Below are 15,875 nucleotides of genomic sequence, written 5' to 3'. Positions count from 1 at the left end.
TTTTTTTTTTAATCCCACATTCTCGAAAAAATCACTATTTAAAACATATTTTCCCCCAAAATAGTCTCAAACGGGTGGATAATGTTGACTCTTAATACAAAAAAAATGGTGAATATTCAATTCGTAATGTTATACGAATAATGAAATTAATCTAATATACTTTCCTCGATTGATGTGATAAGCGAATCTTACTTATATTTTTATCTTGTCCAATGGGGATGGGAGATCAAGCCTATTGTAAATAAAATTGAAATATATTTACTATAAAAAAAGGTTAAGCTAAGAGTTTTAAGTTCAATTAATATTTTTTATTTCATCATATTTTTCTTTATTACTGAAATAATTGGTAAAGAAATTTAAAAAAATAAATTCATAAAGACTATTTAGTTCACAGTTTCTCCTAATCCCATAGCAACGATTAAAATGAACCCAAGGATAGAACTGTAATTTCATTCCTTCCTCCTGCCCTTGGATCCGATATAAACGTCGCCGTTCTCGTCCATTTCTTCTGCTTCTACTCCGACCAAAATTCCTTCCATAATTTGGTTATTTACGTATCTACTTCGTTTAGATCCTCTGGGTTTTTAGAAATTTAGGCATATATACAGATTCCAGAGGAGTGTATGTATATATAAACAATGGGGGCCTCGACGCTGGAGGGATTGCAAGATCACCTGAAGTTGGCTAGAGAATACGCTCTGGAAGGACTGTATGACACTTCAGTTATCTTCTTCGATGGTGCCATTGCTCAGATCAACAAGTATATGTCTCAATTTCAAAATTTCACCTTTTGCCCTTTTCTCTTCGTTTGTATGTTTCAACATTCAGTTGCATCTGTACGAATTTTAAAATTGAAGAAATGGTTTGATTTAGATTTGCATATTTTATTTGAATTCGGAGTTTCAATTTGTAAATTCTGATGCTGTTTGTCTCTTTATGTGGAAAAATGTTCTGAACTCAGATTCGAATTTGATAGGTTTTTTAACTTGCTCGTATTGAAATGCGGGGAAATTAGAGATAAGAACCATCGTCAAAATTTAGCTGATGTTTTTATATATATTTTTTTAGAGGGGATGGGGTGGTTTAGCTTGTCCTATGGTTTTATCCATTAGTCATAAAGCCAAACTATCAATTCATTAAAGTATTCTATGTATTTAAGTTAAAATTGTGGTGGTTAAGTTCCTCGTGCTGAAATCTTTTGATAAGATTTCTTACATTTCAATCTTTATATTCCCAACTTTAGGCATTTAAATACAGTTGAGGACCCTTTACTACGAACGAAGTGGATGAATGCAAAGAAAGCTATTTCAGAAGAAGCGGAGGTCGTGAAGCAATTAGATGCTGAGAAAAGGTCATTTAAGGAGGTTCCAATTGGCAGGCGGCCTAATTCACCTCCAATTTCGACGAAATCGTCCTTCGTATTTCAGCCGTTGGACGAGTATCCAGTGTCATCGAGTGCTCCAATGGATGATCCCGATGTGTGGAGACCACCTACTCGAGATCCTTCGAGTAGAAGACCAACAAGAACTGGTCAAGTTGGCATGAGGAAGTCACCACAAGATGCGACTTGGGCTCGTGGAAGTTCCACGAAAACAGGAACAGCAGGCCGCGGAGGAAGAACAGGTGGTTCTAGTAAGTCCAACACGGGAGCTCGAGCATCAACTACTGCAAAGAAAGGAACTGGCAAGTCGACATCCGGAAAAGCAGATTCTGTAGTAAGTTCTTCTGCTGGAGATGTAGTTAGTTTAATGATGTCGGTTCTATTACTTATGGGTTGGAAACAGTATGTTCTATATCCATTTCTGTTATGAGGTACAAGGTTATTCAACTAATTCTTTTGCTTTTTGTGAGTATTGAGACATTGGTGGCTAAATGGTGGAACGTCGCCCTTCCCTTATCAGTAATTGGGAAGAATAGGAAGTATTACCATTCACAAGACACAAAATCCATGAAAATGTTATCGGCAGAGCCATTAAATTGAACTAGCATTCCAACTATAAATCTAGTTAGCAATTAATGTAGAAAATATTTAAGGTGTCTTAATTAGAAATTTTGTGATATGTTAGTTCATTTTAGTCATCACTGATTTTTCTGGTACTGCATGGCTCGACTCTTCTTCTTTCCGTTTTGATATGAGACAAGATAACAAAAAAATGGGTGTTCAATTGATTCTAATGTGGTTCTTCTAGGAAGCTTGTTTATCATTCTTATCTTTTGAAGCCCAGCATAAGTGTTAGTTCAGGCCTGATACTGTTGAAATGCTTGCCCATAAATTTTATTGTAGCCTTTCCTAATCCAATATCTAAGCTTTTGCTTCTAACATCTACTCTTACAAACTTTTCCTAGAAAAGTTGGATTCAACCTAGCCTATTGACATTTTAAAATTTAAATATATTTTATAGTACAACGCAATATGATTAAAAAATTTCACTTGTCCTTTATTTTGATGAATTCCAAAATGAAATTGAAGATGGGGGTATCCAGGTTCTTGAGGGATTAGCGTAGTGATCATTTATAGTACATGGTTATTGTTTCTGTTCCAGGGTAGGAACTGTCCATGAAGATCCTTGAGAAATCTGATCGCATGGGCCTTGAGTTTTTTTAGCTGTAGTACCCTCTTACCTATGCTATTATAAAGGGTTTATAGTTGTCGAGGTCTCCAAGATTTGTCGAGTTAATTTTACTTGATTTCCTATTCAATATTCCTTTTAATGTTAAAATTTAAACAAATAAATACATAGATTCAATGCTAGAGAATCTGAGATGTTGTCAAGTTGAATGAAGATATTTATGAAGTTTCTAATTGCACATATTCAGACAGACTTGGCTGATTTATCAAATTGATTATTAAGAGGCTTCTTTGTAGAGAATTTTGAGCTGATTTCCAATCATGTGATTTAATTAAGGCTTGAATGTGGTATCCGTGTTTCAATCTTCAAAATATTTCTTTTGCAACTGAATGTCAAACATTGTTTTCAACATCTTTCGACAAACATGATTAACTTTTTGAGTAGTTTAATAATTAATTATTTATCAAAATACGGTAACTACAATTTTGTTTTTCTCTGTAAATAGATCAACTTACCTGAAGTGTTGCTCCTTTTTGTTTGTCTTCTCTGTCCTGTTTTCTTAATATCCTAAATTGGATATGTATTTTGCAAAGTTTATGCACAAATTTCCTAGCTTGTAAGGTTTCCCAAGTGACCTGCACAGTGGAGATTCATTATGCTATACGAATGTTGAAATCTTTCCAGGAGACCTTAGTTTTTCCCAGTCAAAAAGAGTGTTGAAATGTTTACTTTAGCATATATACAGAGGGAATAGTTATCTTATTTACTCTAGGATGCTGGCTTCTTATTACCCTGAATCTGGTATACGTTCTGTATTCACTACTAGTCAATAGTAATGCCATTCACGGGCTTCTTTCTCATTTTTGTTGTGATTGTCAGAATGGTGATGATGCGGAGGATGGGAAGTTGAAGAAGGTGCAATATGAAGGGCCCGATGGAGACTTGGCTGCTATGCTTGAAAGGGATGTCTTGGAAACCAGTCCTGGTGTCAGATGGGATGATGTGGCTGGGTTGAGTGAAGCAAAAAGACTTCTAGAAGAAGCTGTAGTTCTTCCACTGTGGATGCCTGAGTATTTCCAGGTATCAGATATTGGTTGAAGCTGAGTAATTTACTTCGATTTCATTTAACCCCATGTTCCACAAAGTCATCTAGATAATTTGTAGTTTTAGTGTTCTAAATATGCCATTAGTTTGTTATGATGAAATATCTGATGCATGATGATTCACATAATGTAAGCCAGAGTATATCTCAAATTTTGTTCTGATCTTTTAGTAGCTGATTTCATGTTGCATTTATTGAGAGCTTGTCACTGGAGGTACTCTGGGCAGTTCATTTTTTATTCCATAAATGTAGAGAGAGATTTCTATATTCAGACGTAAAATAGAGATTGTTTATACTTTATGTAATTTGTTTATTGTTCCCTTCATGCATGGTTTATCACATTGAATCTTCTAAATGTATTTGGTTTCAGGGAATTAGAAGACCATGGAAAGGTGTACTCATGTTTGGCCCTCCTGGTACCGGGAAGACGCTTCTAGCTAAAGCTGTTGCTACTGAGTGTGGCACAACATTTTTCAACGTTTCTTCTGCTACCCTGGCTTCAAAATGGCGTGGGGAGAGTGAACGAATGGTCCGGTGTTTGTTTGATCTTGCAAGATCTCATGCTCCTAGTACAATATTCATTGATGAGATTGATTCTCTTTGCAATGCTCGAGGGTGAGAATATAATTATTTTGTGAAGGCAATTTTTTCCTTTGCCAAGTGAGCCATATTGCCCGAGTTTATTCTCTTTCTACAGTTATTTCAGTAGTTATGTGAGGTGGGGTACACGAATGCATGCATGACATTATACATAAATCTGCTGACGTTTCAGTACCAGCCAAATTCCAATCTTTTTTATATTGCTTGCTTAAATACCTTATAGACACAATTTAACTACCTTTACATGTACTTTAGATGAAACAGGAAAGCTTATTCATGTGTGAGAATTCACGTGTTCATATGTATTTCTGTCAACCCCCTAATGTATGAAACCAATTTGTAGGGCATCAGGAGAGCACGAATCATCTAGACGGGTCAAGTCGGAGCTTCTGGTTCAGGTAGATGGTGTCAATGCTTCATCCACCAATGAAGACGGTACACGCAAGATAGTGATGGTTTTAGCTGCTACAAATTTTCCTTGGGATATAGATGAGGCATTGAGGTCTGGTCTTTGTTTCGTTCACTTTCATTGTATTTGCTTTTATTTCTTGAGGTTTTAAGTAGGGTGCTTATTTAATCTGATTCATTAAGGATTAATGCAGGAGGCGGCTGGAGAAGAGAATATACATTCCACTTCCAAATTTTGAGAGTCGCAAGGCGCTTATAAAGATCAATTTGAAAACTGTTGAGGTAACTCTTACTGTCTACATGGCACTGCAAGTTCATTTATAGGTCTGATTGGATATTCATAAAATCATGATTTGGGAATTTGCCCACTTGGACTTCGAATAATATTTATACTGCTTGGCATGGCTACAAGAAGGCTTTATTGTGATCATTGCTCATGCTCTCTACGAAAAACCAATTTGTTGATTTATAATGCTATAATTTACCAAATAATAGAAATCTAAAAATTTTTAGTTAGTTCGCAACGTTTTTGTGTTTTTATTTTTATCATATGAAGGTTTTGATAAAACAAAGCAGTATGTCAATAATTCATCCAAGCAAAATGTAAGGGTTTACCCATGCGGTTCCCTCTGGATCAGTTGGTAGGAATATGTATTTAGTGTTAAAATTCTCACTTCTTTATAGTTTTTAATCCTTAAAGTAGGATATAGTTTCTTCATTTGACAACTCTATGTCAATATTCATTTGTTTACTTGCAATATTTTACATGCTGTGAATCAGGTGGCTCCAGATGTGGATATTGATGAAGTGGCTCGTAAGACAGAGGGATACAGTGGAGACGATCTAACAAATGTTTGCCGGGATGCTTCTTTGAATGGCATGAGGCGTAAGATAGCAGGTAAGACACGTGATGAGATCAAGAACATGTCCAAGGACGAGATTTCAAATGATCCTGTTGCAATGTGCGACTTTTTAGAAGCCTTGACTAAGGTTCAACCAAGTGTTTCAGCAGCTGATATTGAAAAGCACGAGAAGTGGTCTGCTGAATTTGGTTCAGCATAGAAGGATTGATCGACTAATATTAGCAATTCACTGTCCTCTGTTTTTTCATGCCTCATTTCCTTCAGAAGCCACATTTATCGTTTTTGTTTTGATTCTGAAGTGTCTTCGGTGACCGGTAGGATGATGTAGATGATTCAATACTGGTCCCTATCTTTTTTTCACTAATTATTCGATTTGTTTAGCTACTTGAATCTGTGTTGATTATGTTTCCCTAAAGTGCATTGTGTTCTTGTGTATCAGTTACCATGTAGCCAAAGTTGTTCATTTCATATGCTGATTGGAAATTCATATTTACTGTTTACCATTTCCAACGCTGCTAGGCAATAGTTTGACATATTTTTTCTTTTAGGTTAAATCCATCAAAGGCCACGGGAACTTTATACTTTGTGCTACCATGGCCATTCAATTTGATTTTGTTTTACCAAGATCATCCAACTCTATACTTAATGTCATCATGATCACTCAATTTGATTTTATTTCATCATAACCACTCAAATTTCATACAATGTTTTACCTTTGTCACCTAATTTTATATAACGTTTCATCATGATCAATTAACTTCTTTGCACCTTTTTCACTAGTTTTGAAAGAGGTAAAACGGCAACATTACATTATATATATGTTAAAAAGACAAAAATAAAATAAAAACTTATTTAAAAAAAACATTTTTAAAATAAAATAAAATTTTGTTTTTAAAAAAAAACCTTAGAAAAATAAAATAAAAATTTATTTTTTTTAAAATAAGTTTTTAAAATTTTAAAAAAAAAAATTTACTTTTTTTTTTCAAATTTATTTATTATGTATAATGAAAAGTTACCATTTTACCCCTTTAAAAATTAGTGAAAATGATAAAAAGAAGTTGGACAGCTATGATAAAACGTTATATGAAATTGGATAATCATGGTGAAATAAACTCAAATTGGATGATCTTGATGACACTAAATATAAAATTGGGTGGTCATTAGTATATTTAACCCCTTTTTCTTTCACTTATTTTTGTGTTTAGAAATTTACATTTTACATACTTCATTTTGCATGATGGTTACCCCAAAAAAAAAAAAAAAAAAAAAAAAAAAAAAAAAAACAAAATTTAAAAATATTTATTTAAAAACACCAAAAAAAAAAAAAAAAAAAAAAAATTGATAAAAATTTAAGTTAAAATCAATAATTTATTTTAATTACACATTTAATGAGATACATCATTTTTCACGGATGCACGCCAATTTGAATTTCAGAAATTCAAATCAATGGACAAATGCATGTCACACATGCATATGTCAACTTGTCTATAAAAAATCAATATTTGTACAGCATAATTTATATTACATTATAAAGTTTTACATACCATATTAAGGTTATGTATTGCATAGGAATGTAAGATATATAAAATGTATTATCTACTTTTCCTAAACTCTAACAACAAATTAAATAATAATAATTTAAGTAAGTTAATAATATATTGAAATAATTACATTTCACTCTTCCAACATTATAAAAACAAATATAAATTCTTAGTTTCTTTATTTTAATTAACAACTTTTGTTCAATGGATAAAAATTAAAACAATGAATTAATATAATTTTTATATTATAAATATATATTTTTTATAGCTAAAATCAATTCCTTTGTCATTTGAAGTCGATGTAATTTTGTAACTTAATTATATATAGAAAGATGAATAAAATTCACTATAGTTGCAATAGTGTTCGGGACTTTTACTGTAGCTAAACAGTGATTTCACTGTAGATATCAGTCATACCCATTTTTTCTTACTCAAAAGGATGGTGAAGCCATTTTCCCACGCAAACCCAGACACAAGCTTTCTTCTTCATCATCATCATTTTCCTCTCACTTCTTCTCTCGTTTTTTTGTGATTAATCTCTTCGTAGAAAATTCTCGTGAATAGAGAGATAAATCTTGGCATACAGTTTTTCTCAGATTATGATTTTGTTTATTCAAGATTCTACGTGCAAAATTTTTGATTTCGAGTGAGTAGAGAGGTATGTCCTCGATTTTATCGGATAATTATAATTTTGTTTATTCGATTCACAATTTTGAATTTTTATGTGAATAGAGAGGTATATTCTTGGTTTAATGTAAATTAAAATTAGCTTGTTAATTTATTTATGTCTCTTGTGTATCTCATGCATTAGCAATTTTGGCAGAAATCGTGAAATATGGCTTCTTGTAGCAATCTTGGTGCGGAGCCTCCGCACAGACTGTGCGGGGACTTTTTGGGTTTTAACACTAAATAATTTTGAAAGTATGGGCTTATCTTATCTTAATCCCTAAATTTACGTGTTAGATGTTTGAGTTTTCGTCATTTCATTAATTTTGGGTGTATGAATTTTGTTTGTTGGTGATTGTTCCGATGATGCCGTGAATAGACTTTTGATATGTGCTGCAGAAAAAAGTCTTGAGTTTTAATTTTTTTTTTTTAAAGAGTCAACTAGGGAAAAAATCTGTCTTTTTATTTATTTTCAACCATTTTTTTTTGTTGGGACTCTTGATACGGGTTTATTCATACTTTATGCAGATTAAGAATGTGTGTATTTCAATTTGTATAGGTCTTTTTATATTGAATTGTTGGCCATAAGATCATCAGAAAATAGAGAGGAAAAAAAAAAGAAATATAGATTAATTTTTTAGGCTATGGTTTGGCACCTGAAGCATGAAAATGTAGGACTGAAGGAATTAGCAAGAAATCGATGAATGATTAGGTGAAGTATATAAATTTGGTGAAAATGATTGAATTGCTCCAAGTATAAGGGGTTTTGTTATTTTAGTTAATAGTTGCAAATGGTTTCTGTTAAGTTTTTAGCTATAGGTTTAAGCAGAGTATAGTAAGTTGATTGGGCAGACCATTTGAACCTCTATCTATGCCTATAGAATTCTCGTTGCTAAACTTTTTTGTAGCAATTAATTGAAAATGAGCCAGCAGCACATTATGATTATATGTTGCATGTTTTTCTCAATGTTGATGGCTATACATTTCATTTTTTAGGAAGTTATTTCCACTTTTCATCCTTTGCTAAATATTCTCATTTTTGCTGAATTTTGGTGATATTAATTCTCCTAATCACTTTGAGCATCCAAACACCTAGAACTCGTGAAGTATGGCTTCTTATAGCAATCTTAGTGTAGAGTCCATGCATAGACTGTGCGGGGACTTCCCCGCACGGAATTGATACTTATATTTCCACAATTTTAAATCTAATTTTTACTAATTACCAGAGAAAATTCATGTTAAAAAATTTAATTCAAACTTCAAAAGCATGTTAGAATTATGACAAGAAAACTAAAATATCTACATCACACTAATAAAGACATATTAAATATAATAATCGTGCAACGCACGTGGCATCGACTAGTGTGTATATATATATTATGCAATGACAATACTCGACTGAATGTTAATGGAGGGGGACGTGTGAAGTAGAGAGAGAGAGAGAGAGAGAGAGAGAGAGAGAGAAGTTTTTGATAAAATGAAATAATAGTAATTGAATTTTTGAAGAATAAAAAAAGTGAAAAAATTGATAGGTTAAGTGTTACATAAATAGAATGCACAAGGGTACTTATTTAAACTTGACGATCAATATTTCCTTTTTCAAACAAGACAAAAATCTACCATCCGAGCCTTCGATTATAAATAGAATCCATTTTATCCAAATTCCTAATTATATATAAGTTCAACATTTATTTATATTCACTTTTCTCAATTATCACAACAACCTCAAAGTATAAAAACATTTCGATAAAAGCTCATAATATGACAATTACTCAGTGTCATTACACTTTGGAAATTTGACCATACCTCTCAACTCTTTCATCAATCCAAGCTCTCATGTCTGCCAACACAAGATTTGCACTTTCATCAGGCTCTCCTTGGATCAATGAATGGTACATTCCTTCATACACCTTCAAACTCTTGTCCTCACTGCTTGCCTTTTCGTACAACATTTTCGACCCGGATGGGCAAGTCACTCCGTCCAAAGTTCCATGGACTGTCAAAAATGGCACTGTCACCTTGTGGAAATTGCTTTGTATGTACTCGCATTGCCTTGCTATCTCTCTCATTGTTCCAACTCTAGGCTTCCCGGTGTATCTTCTTGGATTACTCGCGATAATCTTCAACTTTTCGGGGTCTTTAATGGCCTTCCCTACCATCTTATTGTCCGGCATGGCTGCCCATGTATCAGCTAATCCGAATAGCAATCCATACATGAATAAATGTACCTTTGAAGACAAACCATCATTGTAGTTGTAATCGACTAAATAAGGCTTATCAATTGAAACTTCTATACCTGTGAATTCTCAGAAATTCTAAAGAAATTAGTACCTTAGACGGCTTCATTGGTTCCGGAATTACAAAGAGCGGGGCGGAGAAGATCAACCCAGTCCAAGTTCCAGGCTCCGATTGGAAGTACATCGACATGGTGGCAAGTCCACCCATGGATTCCCCAAACAGAAAAGCCGGTAAATGCTTGTACTCATCGCTAAACCTCACGCTCTTGAAGAAGCTCAAAGAGGAGGCAGCCACCTTATCCATTTCCCCTAGGTAGCAACGGATCCCTTCGGAGCGGCCGTGGCCAAGGAGGTCAGCGGCGAAGACGGCGTAGCCCCAGGTGGCATAGTGGATGCAGATCTTCTGGAAGAGCCACCCGGTATCGGAACCGTAACCGTGGGACATATACACGGTGGCCTTGATGGGCTGGGTGGTGTCAAGTGGTAGGAATGATTGAGTAAAGAGTTTGCCATTTGGGGTTTCGAAGTACGATTGTGCGTTGCGGACTCCTTGGGAAGAGTAGTATTCTTCCTCCGGCATGTCACCCCAGAAGTTCTGAGGCGGCGGCGCCATAGGCGGTGCAGCTGCTGTTTCTGATTGTGCTGGTGGCATTTTTTAGTTCTTTGGAAGGGAAGGAAATTTGGAGCTGGAGTTGACTTTATAGAGCGAGGGTTGGTGGTTTTTACCAACCCCGAAATGGTTTTTGAGTTGGTTGTTTCAAAAGGTTGTGGGGTAGGAGGGAGTAGGTGGACCGAATTTTGGTGGGGCCAAACGTGATTTAGGGATTAGATCAGATTGGACAGACGGTGGAGATCAAATATCCTGTTCCAGCTGGTGCACACATTTTTTCTATGAAAGAAATATACTTGAATTCTGTTGAAGCTAACTTGGCTTAAAAGATTTGCCTAAAGCCGGGGTGTAATTCTCCGATGAGTCGGTCTGACAAAACACGAACTTAGTTAGCCACTGTTGTCTTTTCCTCGACTGTCTTTTCACTACCATCATTTTTCGCTTCCTTGGCAATATCAACTTTCTCCATCTGGTGAGTAATTACATTGGCTCCATCCTTCAACTCTCCATTAGCAGCTGAACAGTTTAGCTCCTTGTGAGTCGAAGGGTCAGTCGCCATATTCTGATAGTCCCGTCTTCTGATCCAGAGGCATAAGATTCACTGGACCATGGTGACATTTGTTGCATCCTATGATAAAAGAACATGTGCAAGAACAGCTTAGGAAATATTCCATGAAAGAAGAATCAGTTCACAGTAGATCCAGAGTAAGACTAATATTGGTAGTATTCACGATTACAGAAACAATGAGGGTGATTATGAAACTAATGATATACACCTAAAACAGGTTAAGAGATCGATTTGTGCTGTTAGTATTAACTTCTCTAGTCAGTTAAACTAAAAGATTAGATGCAAAACGTCAAGAAATTCAATCGGAGACCGGGGATTCTCTCACAAAAGAAGCCACCCATGGCAAGGATTTGCTTCATACAAAATCTGTTCCTTAAAAGCTTGAATGGTTCAGGATGCACTAGCAAATAGATGCTGCAATTACAGTCATCTCACATCCACTGTCCGTGGAGGACAAAAAGGAAAGGGAAAAAAGGAGAGAAAGAAAGCTTAGAAAGGTCGTCGAAAAAGATCCCAGAATAGAAAAGTATGACAGAATGTTGGTGAGAAAGATAAAAGACTCGTCAACTTCTGCCCCTGTATGAAAATCAAACACACGAATCCACGTCTTCTCCTCCTGCAATGAACTTATTACCATATTTAGGTTCCAATGAAGCTGATTCCACAACACGGGGCATATCATAGCTCTTCACCAATCCAAAGCTGATAGAAGTATTGACATGTCGTTAGAGACGCAAACCAACATAAACACAAGCTATGCTTGTGCATTTCCTGCCAAAAAGGATGGCCGGCAAGGAAAGTAATATTCATCCCCGATCTTTGGAACCATCAAGTGTTTTGGTCCAAATGTGGAGCTAAATATTGGTTGAGACTTCGAAACACAGGTGGGGAGGGAGGGACGGGATTACTGATTTGCATCCCAGAACTTAATAGTTGACCCATCTGCGGTTGTTATGTAACGTCCATCTTGACTCACTTCAGCACTGGTTACTGAAGAATTGGTCTCAAGTGTTCGAACAATTGTGCCAGTTCTCACATCCTACAACCTAAGCCATCAGTTCATAGAACATTAATGGAATTGATATATTGAATGTCAATAAAAACTGAAGTTTTAAAAACACAAGTAGAAGTGACAGCTGATAGAAGTACTCAAACAGAAAGAAATAATATCTCTATATACTTATTCTAACAAAAATTCTCAAAATTCTTTAGTCCAAGAGTTCAGTTGGGGTAAAAAATAATATACAGTAAGGTGAAAGTTCTCAGAAGTGCCAAACCTGTGCGCATGAGAGAGATTTACAGGCAGCTACATGAATTACAGAAATAAATAACTTAAATTTTCAGTCCACGTACCTCAACCCACCCATATCAGGGCAGGAACTTAATATAGTTTGGTCACTGTGGAGCCAAGCAACAGTTCTAACGGACCCAGGAGACTTTTCAACTTCTGTAGGGGGTGCATCAGGTCAATTTAAATCAAATATTCGAAGACATTTTTCAACAGCTCCAGTTAGTAAAAGGTGGGTATCCTGAAAGTTAATCAAATAACATAATCCTTCACCAGTTGTCAGATAAATATAACAATAACATAAGAACCATATTGAGCAAATAATTCCAACCTACGTTGAAGCCCAAAGGTCAATAGTGGCTTGTTTATGTTGATAGCAACTATATGTGGATTAGGATTAGCATATCGACGATTTATTTAAGAAACTGAAATTTAAAAAGGAAAGGCTGTATGAACCTCGGAACCGGGCGTGGCTTGCAAACCTACCAAGATACACTAAATAAAACTTAATTTTTGCGTTGAAAGCCATTCAAACGATGTCCAGCCAATTAAAAGGTTTGCAGTCCAAATCCTTACGGAAAATGAAGAAACAGAGGAAAAAAAAAAATTGATTCAAATGTTTAAAGCCATTATTTATAGTTCAAAAGTACCTCTGAGAAGGCACATGTCCGACCTATGTGCTTGTGCTTGAATGAATGCAATTCACCCCCAGTTAACGAATCCCATAATTTCCTGAAAACAATAACATAGACCACAAATAGCATTAATACATACTGCAAAGATAGACAGGATGCCCAAAACCTAAAAATTTACAGATTTTGGGACTAGGCTCTATTTGCAGTTTGTTGACAGCTAAGAAGCACGGGCAAGGACACACGGGCACATGTTATTCAAACAAGTAGGACAAAAATACATCAATTAATATTCTTTACATTGTACATTTATATAGTATACCTTCTATTTTTATACTTTCATTTTATTAAAGAAAAATACCTTTTTTAACTTTGATTTTTGTTGGTGAAATCTTGTAAATGAGAGGAGCGTCCACTTCTATAAATTAATACTGCTAGTTAACCAAATTTGACATGAAGTTGGAAGGACTTTTATCATATTATTTTGACCTTTTTAGGCAGACATTCTTCCAAAAATTACGGAATGGAAGTCCTTTATGTGTCACATGTTCCTTGGTTGTTAAAACTATAATATAATGAACAATACAGGCCAAGTGCCAAATGGCATTTTGGATAATGCACAAAGAATGTTCCTAAAGTATCCTTGAGTGTCGAAAATATAAAAAATTATATAGAAATGGGAAACACCGCACAGCATGTCAAGCACGTGTTGGAGGATCTGGGGACGGTCTCTGTCTGACACGACATGTGTCGGTTACAGAACACACCAACTCTTTTAGGAGTTTTCATGCTTCATGGGTTGCCAACTTGCCAATCAGACATCACAAATAAGTGTCAAATAAGTGATTCAATGCCCCCCAATGGTGCAAAGGTCAGGAGTGAGGTTATTTCACGTCTTGCTGGCAGTCGTAGTATGGGAATTCGATTCCTGAGACATGGAATTGGACTCCTTGTAGACGCAGTATACATGCAACTCTTGTTCCCTGACTTGTTGGGGCACATCCCGCGATTTACTTCCCTCACAAAACTTTAAGGATGGAGCGGTGGAGGCCCTCGAGGTTGGGGTTCAACCTTTTTAAATAAGTGATTCAATGATATGTCGATTCCACATTAGAGGTCTAATTTTCATTCATGGTATATTTTAAATTCAATAAATGTAAGGACTTGACCACGTACGAAGAAAAATCTACAGATGCAGAGGCAGCACATAGAGCATGTTTATCTAGACAACAACTCCAAATTGCACCTTTATGCCCTTGAAAGTTTCCAATCCAATCTCCGGTTTCTCCATCTCTCAACATTGGTGTGGAATCTGAGTAAGCAAAGAAGATACCATAAAGAATAGTTCAAAGTGTAATAAATTGAAGTTGAGCTCATAGAAACCTTATAAATAATCCACCCTAATTGTTCACAAGAGCATATTTATGGCTATCTTAACTGTATAAATTACACAAAAATAAAATAAAATACAAGGTACAAACAGAAACAAGTTTATGGTCTTGCATTGTGACATCAGCAACACAATCGGAAAAATCTGTTTCATAAATGGCAGCACTTAACTCGAATGACGGCTGCTAAATGGCAAAGCTGTTCATTTTCAAGCCATAAATACTAGTAGCGGTATGTATAAATGACATAGATCATCACAAGTCACAACTACTGAATCCTAATGACTCATTCTGTCTGTGTAAATCATAGCTAAACTTAATTAAATAGTATACAAACAGCTAAAGCTCTCTCCATTATCAAAATTTATCCCAAACTGGCCTTTTCATTCTGCAGGGGTAAGGCGAGCCTTGTGCAGAGGCTATCAATGTAAATGTTTCCAATGTTCAAGAGCAGTTAATAGACACCATTTTGACAATATGTTTGCATTCATGGCTTCTTGTACTTCTTCTTAATCATGAATTCTGAACTATCAAAAAAACATAATCCCAGTCCTCTTTGTTGTGGCCATAAAAGTAAAATCATTGCCAGTGATCATAAATATAAATAAACGCCTTAACCCATCAAATTTAGCTTGTAAAGTACCTTTATTTCACATCTATAACTATTTAAGCTGCACTGCTATCAGGATACAATCAAATTTGTGGCATTCCACAACCTTATTCAAACAATTAATCATCAGCATCGTTAAAAAGCAAAATTAAGATCTCACAAATGGAACACATTTCGGCAGAGAATATAAATTCACCTTTGCTAGCACTAACAAGGAAAAACCCATCGGGAGTGATCGGGCTGTAGAACAAATCAACAACCGGACGAGAATGTCCATAGCAAACCAAGGGAGCTACTACCTTCTTCTTATCCATTCTTCAAATGCCCAAACTATAATCCAAGAAAAATGAGGCTTCTAAACGCAAAAGAACTAACAGAAATGGCCTCAAATCAGGATGATAATTTGAACCCAGAAAACGACAATGACACTGCCTAACAAAAAGTCAGATTTTGATATCGAATCTTCAAAAAAAAAAAATGGAAATTTCTGCAATCAGATCATCTATGAGAGTTTTAATTACAGTTAATATGTATTTTCGGAATGGATCCAAGCCTCCTAACCCTAGGTAGATCAAATTCAGATGTTGAATTGAGAAAAATAGACGGAAAAATTAAGGAAAATAAGAACTCCGCAAGAACAAAATTCGACTATTTATAGGGAGGAATCTTCGATCTATACATATTTTCCTGGTTTTTATTTGATTTTTCCCAGTTTGTTTTTCCTCGTTATTTAGCCATTAAAATAAACAATTTGATGGTTATTCATCTAATCAAATCATCATGTATGAATTT

General features: G+C 35.2%; 2 protein-coding genes and 1 pseudogene across 2 annotated transcripts; 1 reads left to right on the top strand and 2 right to left on the bottom strand.

Moving 5' to 3' along the window:
• Positions 1–485: 485 nt before the first annotated feature.
• LOC111366182 (katanin p60 ATPase-containing subunit A1-like) lies at positions 486–6,030 on the top strand. Its single transcript, XM_022986879.1, has 7 exons — positions 486–760; positions 1,244–1,715; positions 3,450–3,650; positions 4,043–4,287; positions 4,616–4,774; positions 4,875–4,962; positions 5,461–6,030. Exons 1-7 carry the CDS (start codon positions 639–641, stop codon positions 5,740–5,742), a joined length of 1,569 nt encoding a protein of 522 aa, XP_022842647.1. The 5' UTR covers positions 486–638; the 3' UTR covers positions 5,743–6,030.
• Positions 6,031–9,380: 3,350 nt separating this feature from the next.
• Positions 9,381–10,779, bottom strand: LOC111366180 (caffeoylshikimate esterase-like). Its single transcript, XM_022986877.1, has 2 exons — positions 10,082–10,779; positions 9,381–9,978 (listed from the first exon to the last, which is right to left on the bottom strand). Exons 1-2 carry the CDS (start codon positions 10,637–10,639, stop codon positions 9,532–9,534), a joined length of 1,005 nt encoding a protein of 334 aa, XP_022842645.1. The 5' UTR covers positions 10,640–10,779; the 3' UTR covers positions 9,381–9,531.
• A 756-nt stretch (positions 10,780–11,535) lies between these two features.
• Positions 11,536–15,425, bottom strand: LOC111366181 (annotated as a pseudogene).
• Positions 15,426–15,875: the final 450 nt, after the last annotated feature.

The sequence above is a fragment of the Olea europaea genome, chromosome 17 (assembly GCF_002742605.1).
Source record: "Olea europaea var. sylvestris chromosome 17, O_europaea_v1, whole genome shotgun sequence".
In the NCBI taxonomy this organism is placed as follows: Eukaryota; Viridiplantae; Streptophyta; class Magnoliopsida; order Lamiales; family Oleaceae; genus Olea; species Olea europaea.
This window is presented reverse-complemented; position numbering and strand designations above follow the sequence as displayed.